This window comes from Sinocyclocheilus anshuiensis, unplaced genomic scaffold, assembly GCF_001515605.1.
Source record: "Sinocyclocheilus anshuiensis isolate Anshui unplaced genomic scaffold, SAMN03320099.WGS_v1.1 scaffold976, whole genome shotgun sequence".
Taxonomy (NCBI): Eukaryota; Metazoa; Chordata; class Actinopteri; order Cypriniformes; family Cyprinidae; genus Sinocyclocheilus; species Sinocyclocheilus anshuiensis.
This window is the reverse complement of record NW_015552538.1, coordinates 2974575-2982089: the sequence shown is the minus strand read 5'-3', so window position 1 is coordinate 2982089 and position 7515 is coordinate 2974575. Positions and strand designations below refer to the sequence as shown.

General features: G+C 36.3%; 1 protein-coding gene across 5 annotated transcripts in view; it reads left to right on the top strand.

Annotated features, from left to right (window-relative positions):
- Nucleotides 1–7515, top strand: part of LOC107663884 (pleckstrin homology domain-containing family M member 3-like) — a 44531-nt gene that overhangs the window by 22763 nt on the left and 14253 nt on the right. For all 5 annotated transcript variants that reach the window (XR_001631397.1, XR_001631396.1, XM_016454269.1 and 2 more), the window contains exon 6: nucleotides 6030–6093. Coding sequence is in view for 3 of the 5 variants with exons in the window: in XM_016454269.1 (XP_016309755.1) it covers nucleotides 6030–6093 (64 nt within the window). In the remaining 2 variants the exon portion in view is untranslated. The remainder of the gene's footprint in view (nucleotides 1–6029; nucleotides 6094–7515) is intronic.

The window sequence follows — 7515 nt, the reverse complement described above, 5'->3', positions numbered from 1 at the left end:
GAATACACTGACTAGCTTGTAGTATCTTTGGAATAAAGAGCTTTTAGAATGTTGAAAACTTATGGGGAAAAAATAAAACAAAAATAAAAAATGTAACACCCCTACACTGTAAATACCCACCCCCACAAAAGCAGGATGGTAGTGATCTCACACAGCTATGGCAGTGTGGAGCCATTCATCCACATTTGAACAGAGTGGACGGTGAAATTGCTGTAAATACAGAGTGATAAGGAAGAAAAAAAAAATCAAACCTGCTTTAAAACCCAACAACTCAGCTGTAGCTGTATAACTTTACAACAGCAACACTGCTTTAACAAAAAAGCAAAACAGCAACAGACTTATTTGACATCAAAACAAAAATTTTAAAAATGCTGTCTAATCACTCTTGCAGTACTTTGATATCATAATCAGAACAGTCTGTGCAGTGCTGCTTCAAGTCCAACACCTATTGTGTTTTATTAGGAGATGCACAACAGTTCTTCTGTGGCTTTATAGGTAATATTTTCACTTACACAATTTAGCAAAATCATTCACGGTGTGTGTGTGTGTGTGTGTGTGTTCACTGCTGTGTGTGTGCACTTTGGATGGGATAAATGCAGAGCACTAATTCCAAGTATGGGTCACCATACTTGGCCACGTCACTTCACTTTCACTCACTTTCACTTTTATTGAATTGTTGTAAATAAATATCACATTTGCTACTGGTCAGTGTTCAAAAAATGCTGGGAAATCACTTCATATAGCCCTACAAGAGTGATTACTGATAAACTGTCTGAAAAAAAGAAAGTCACGTTTTAGAGAAGAAAAAAAAAATCACCCACTGATTTTCAAAGCTGCTAACGACTTTCTACTTCGAGGAACTTCATAGAAATGTAGTGGAGTGAAAAGTACAATATTTGTCTTTCAAATGTAGTGAGGTTAAAGTCATAAGTTTCCAGAAAAAATAATACTCAAGTAAAGTACAGATACTCAAGTAAATGTACTTAGTTACTGTCCGCCTCTGTCTGGGGTTGGGAAATGAGAACCAGTTTTGAAATGCATTGCAATACTATTCATGGAAACTGTCTGCCACTGGATCTACAGTTTGAAACATACAACATAACCAGTATAGTCCATTTCCTGAACTATTATGAGCCAGATCATTTTAGTGAATTATAAGCAAACAGTGCGAGCAGTAGTTCAGTTGTTGAGTGAATTGTTCTTATGAATCGGTTCTTTTTAGTGAATCAAAACCACACAGGACAGCCAGTGTAGTTCAGGTGATTCCTGAATGAATGTTTTTAGCGAATCAAACACATACACCTTACTGTGTTTTGTAGTGCTTAAGACTTGTGACACTTAAAGGCATAGTTCACCCAGAAATGAAAATTCTGTCATCATCTACTAAGTTATCTAAGTTATTCCAAACCTGTATGAATTTCTGAATAACTGAATGAAATATGAAATATACACTACCATTCAAAAGTTTGTTGATGGTAAGTGTTTTTTAATGTTTAAGAAGTGCCTTATTGCTTACTTAGGCTGCATTTGATCAAAAATTTTAAATACTGTAACATTATAAAGTACCTATCCTATCCTATTATGTAATATTACAACTTAAAATAGCGGTTTTCTATTGCTATATATTTAACATGTAAATTATTCAGGTGTTGGCAAAGCTGAATTTCCAGCAGCCATTACACCAGACGTCGTTGTCACGTCATCAGAAATCATTCTAATATGCTAATTTGATGCTCAAGAAACATTTCTCATTGTTATCAGTGTTGTGTTGATTAATATATGTGGAAACTGTAATGCATTTTTTCAAGATTTTTTTAATATATAGTTGAAAAGAACAGCATTGAAATAGATGCTGTTGTATAAAAATGGAAAGCTTTTGAACGGTAGTGTAGTGCATTTTTTGTTTGTCTAGTAGTGTTGTTAATATATAGTTAAGGACAATTATTGGATTGCATGACACCTCTTAAACATCTGTGAAAAGGAGTAAATGTACCTTTTACAAGAATTGCTTTACATTTAGTCATTAGTATTTAACAATTACCAAACCAGAACCGTTAAGAATTGTAAACCAAAATTAAATTCCTTATTTTTTTCCCCAACCCTTATAATTTTTTTTTCCATAGAAGGCTGTATGTTCATTTGTTGAAATACTTGGTAGTATAAAATTTGCACAATTCTCTGATTAACTGCTACAATAACTCCGTTTACTTAAATATGGTGCCTCCAAACTTTTCTTCTTTCTCTGCTTTTGACCACAGACTGCAGCATATCCTACAGCAGGGGTGCCCAAACTCGGTCCTGGAGGGCCGGTGTCCTCCAGAGTTTAGCTCCAACTTGCCTCAACTAGGGGTGTGCGATATATATCGTCTGCGATAATACCGTAATTGTTGTTTTAACGATGTGCGATTTGACATTATCGAGTATTTTGCAAAAACCATTCAAAACATCCCTACAGAGCGCACGCATACATTACGTGAAGTCTAGATTAGTGCGTGTGCGCATTAATGTATTTTCTTTCACTGCATGATTCAGTCTATTAAAATGCATTTAGAATGATCACAAATTCAAGACATGATGGCAGAAAATTTATATATTTATACCACTTCATATAGTTATTCAATTTCACACGAAGAGTGCCGTTTTTCTCCAAAATTTGTAAATTTGAATTAAAATTAAAATGATTACAAATGTGACATTGAATTTCACTCAGCAAAATATCGTCTAATTATCGTTATCGATAAAATCCCAGATAATATCGAGATATAATTTTTTGTTAATATCGCACACCCCTAGCCTCAACATACCTGCCTTTAAGTTTCTAGTATGCCTATAAGAGCTTGATTAGCTGGTTCAGGTGTGTTTAATTGGGGTTGGAGCTAAACTCTTCAGGACACGGACCGAGGACCGAGTTTGGACACCCCTGTCCTACAGTCATAAAAGCGTACCTATTCACAGGCAGTCGAGAGAAAAGAGCAAAATCAGCATACAGTCTCTTGCTTATGTGCTTGCCACCCTCTGATTACTGTGGCCGGATTTGGTTCTCTTTTGTTCGACAACAAGCCCCATATCGCCTGGTTACCACCACTGTAAACACTTATGTATTTACCCTGAGCCAGGACAAAAGATATCAACATGGAGCTCTGCCATGAGCAGAGATTAATTTATGCTTGAGGAGATAGAAAGCCGAAAGATAGACTGTCACCATAACCAGAAGTAAATGAACTCCTGGAGAGACCCAGGTTTCTTTTCACACACTGTCCTGACTTGAACAAGCTTGACAAAGGCAGGTAAATCAGCGTAACAACACATCCGCAGGGATTAAGTTAGGATTTCATCTTGTACAGAAGATAGCGCATTAGACCGTGGAATCTTCTCAATGCAATATCTTTTCTTTGTCAGACTTCCTAAGATGTTCAGTAATACCTCACTTGTTATATCAGATTTGTGGGTATGTAAAGCTTTCCAGACTCTTTATCAGGCATTCATACCTCTCTAAGGCCGCAGATCTGTCAGGTGTGATCTGTAAACACTTCAGTGGAAAACTCTTTATTATTAAAATAAAGAATTTATATATTTTTTTATTTAAAAAAAATTCTGGTTTAGGATTCCTCTTATTAATTCAGATTCTTTAATAGTCCCAACAATCGATCTGTGCAAGAAACTGAACAGTATTTATATCGTTTTTTTACCTCTGATTCACCGCAATGTCCGAACTGTCCTGAGCGCGTCAACAGCCGGCGCGTCTTCTTCTTCTTCTTGCTTTACAGCAGATCACAGACTTATAAATTGTGCATTACCGCCACCTATCTCTCAAATGGACCGTTGACACTCCTAATTGAGATTGTAGATAGTGTCAATGGTCCATTTGAGAGCCTGGGGGTAAGCAGATAAACATCAAATTTTCATTTTTGGGTGAACTATCCCTTTAAGGATTTTTTTTAGTAATTTTAAGCACTAAATTTGATTAAATAATATTTGGGGGAAAATTTAATTCCATTGAATTATGAGATAATTTCGATAACAAATACATTTCAAGCAAATTTTGAAAAAACTGTGTTTATGTACACTTTTTATTGACTTCACAGGCTTTATGTGTAGATTCACTAAAGAACAAACTCATAAGAACCATTGGTTCAGGAATCTGACTACAATGTTCACTCTGTTTTTTGATTCCCTAAAATGGTTCATGAGAATCATTGTTTGGGAATCAAACTACTCTTGTCACAATGTATGGTTTTGATTCACTAAAAAGAACCAGCTCTAAAGAGTCATTTGTGTGGGAACGAGTTGGACTACACTGGTTGAGCTGTGTGATTTGGATTCACTGAAAAGGTCTTATAAAAGTAGTCAAACTTCAGTAAGCAACTATACACTTTGTGCTATGGATTTAGTAGTGATATTTTCATTTGTTTGCTTTTTTTAATCAAAATGGATCTTTGTTTTTCATTAGTGAATTTCGAGAACACATTCAAATTCTCTGACACCTCTGAGAACCATAAAAAAGACAGCACATTTAAACTCAATCTTTGGGTTTTAATGCATATATTTCGTAAACCTCAAACAACGCGTGACATCTCTTGATAAAGTATCATTTTTGACATGCCTTACATCAAACACAACAAAGCACCTGTCATCAGCTCTATTTGTACTAATGACACCTACTGCAACTCTTGTCTTTTGACCCTTAAACTTTCCATAAAAAAAAAAGAAAAGAGATTTCATCCCCAGCTTAGTAAACATCCCACCCCCTGCCTCCATGCCTCAGTTTAGACTTAGATTAGCACCGTAATGATGGCTTGGCCTAATGAGGCCTGAGGGACGAGCTGTGAATGGGGCTGTCTGGAGTACCGCCATGCTTCTCTTCAGCCAGCATTGAGATTATGGCAGCGAATGAGAAAAATGGAGATCCACCACAATCCCCAAAACTGAAAATTGAGGTGATGTCCAATGATGCGCACATCAATGTGGGCCACATGCATCAACACAAACTACTCTAAATCATATGTGACTTTGTATATATCATATAATAGCTACATTTACTTCTAAATGCCCCATTATAGCTCAAAACTACCCAGCATACTTTCCTCACATGTCATAATGCCATAAATTCCCTCTCTCCTGTCTCTTAGCTGTGTTTGTGGCCTGTAAGCCTGTGTCTAATTGCCAACATCTGTCTGACGGGTTACTAATGATGGACCCCAAGCCACTGAGGAAGCGGAGTGGATGAACTATTAGTGGGCAGGAGTAAAGATGCACTGGTTTCCAAGTACCAGACTACTTAATCGATCCAATTTTCCAGCCTTTTGTGGTTAAAAAAAAGACTGGATCCTGTTAAAGTAGCCAGCTATAGTGTGTCTACACCAATAGAATTGTGTCTGAATGAATTGATTTTTTTGCATCTCCAACGAGGATCATTTCATTAGAAGGATTCATCATTTCTGTTTGCTTAGTTGTCTGGATATTATGGACTAACTAGTGGTTTGGTAAAAGATGAGTCCCATAACTCCCAGTTTTTTATTTAATTTGCCTCTCGTAACCGCGTATCCTCTCTTTCTCGTCATCTCAAAGTATGCCTGTTGCTTCCCCAGTCCCCTCTTTTCTGGATAATTCTGTGGGCCCTTGAGTTTGTAATGTGAGCAGGCGTGGGTGAATGAGGGAAAGAGCGAGTGTAGGCTCATGGGAGGAGAGAGGTGAAGAGGGCCATAATAGCTAGCCAGATGGAGAGAGAGCGAGACAGAGCCGCCCCACTTCACCCATAATAAGGGGTAGTGCTTTTAAATGCCTATTTTACAGCCTTTTTCCAATTCAATTGAATTAACCCCTATTTCCAAGCAATTTGGACCCATATTGTCATGGTTACAGAGGCGGGATGATGGGATACTAGTGTTCCACCTGAAATGGATCTGTATGTATATGTGTGCAGGCTAATGCAGTTTTTATTTTTTACAGGTATGTGCAGACTCAGTTATGATTTGAGGTAATATGTATATGCTTTTCATTCTAATGTGATTTTCTTGCTGTTTCTGCAGGATCTTTCCGAGGGAATACCTGCTACAGCATGTGCACCTCTACTCATTGGCAGACCTGCAGCAGGTAATTTTATCTCTTTCCTTTCCATCTCAGTTTTTCTTTATACACTTACACATGTAAGTAGGCTCACACGCATCTTTTTCATGCTTATTTCATGCTATGTGGGAAATTCTGCTGAGTGGAGTAAAATTCTGTAAAATATGTTTCTTACTTAAGAGTACTTAAATTAACAAAGATTTCATAAGCAAATGTGTAGGATGTAGAATGTTGAAGGATTTCAAACTCAAAAACAAAAAGGATTGAAATGAAATGTCATTGCAATAGATACAACATATCAATCCAAATGGCACTGACAAGCAAATTATGCTTTTTTTTTGCTTATGTGTGAAGTGATTTCTCATTAATTGATGTCCTAGCATAGTAACCACAGATATTCATCACTGTAACAATAAATATCATCTAATAATATTTTTTCTTTGCATATTTAACAGTCTAAGGTTTTTCTTTTTTTCCCCCTTTTTTTTTTTTGGAAAGAAATAATTTCATTCAGCGAGGATGCAATAAATTGATCAGTAAAAAACGTAAAAGTGGTAACATTTAAAAAAAAATTTTTCAAATAACCCAAGAAAGTATCATGATTTTCACAAACATATTAAGCAGCACTGTTTTCAATAATAAGAAGTGTTTCTTGAGTACCAAAACAGCATATTGGGGTTATTTATGATGGGTCATATGACACTTAAGAGTGGAGTAATGGCTGCTGAAAATTCAGCTTTACCATCGCAGAAATAAACTACATTTTAAAATTATTTACAGTATTTTTAATTAAATAAATGCGGTCTTGGTGGGAATAAGAGACTTCTTAAAAAAATATTACTGACCCAAATCAGTTGTGTGTGTTGCCTTTTCATTTTTTTTTATTTTATTTTATGCTTGACAAAATAAATAAAATAAATGCTTGACATCCAGGACATTCATACATTTTTGTGTGGCTGATGTGTTAACATCTTTTTCTGGGCCTGTATGTTCACATTCCTCCTCGTCCCACCTGATTCTGATAAAAGACTTCATCACATTCACACACACAGACACACACACACACACACACCTGTAGCACACATCATCGCCATGCAGAGTGTCTGTTCAGTGTCATCTGGCAGTGGGAGTTGAGAGGCTGTGAGAGTGAACTGTGTTTTTCACACCCTTCCTCTTGAAACCCTGACGCTCACAGAGTCACTGTAGATCTATGTGCAGCCTCAGTGTCAATGACACGTTAACCTTCTGCTTTTCACTTTCTGTTGTGAATCCATCTGTAATAAGGTTAACAGGATTTCTGCAGGTCTCAAAAAGGTCTTGAAAAGTTGTCTTAAAACTAAACAGAAAGTCTTAAATTCATAAAATTTTGCCATTAAATGTTGCATAAAAGAATGCTTTTGTTAGTATTTTTGTCTTGTTTTCCAATACAAATATCTAAACAACTTTAAA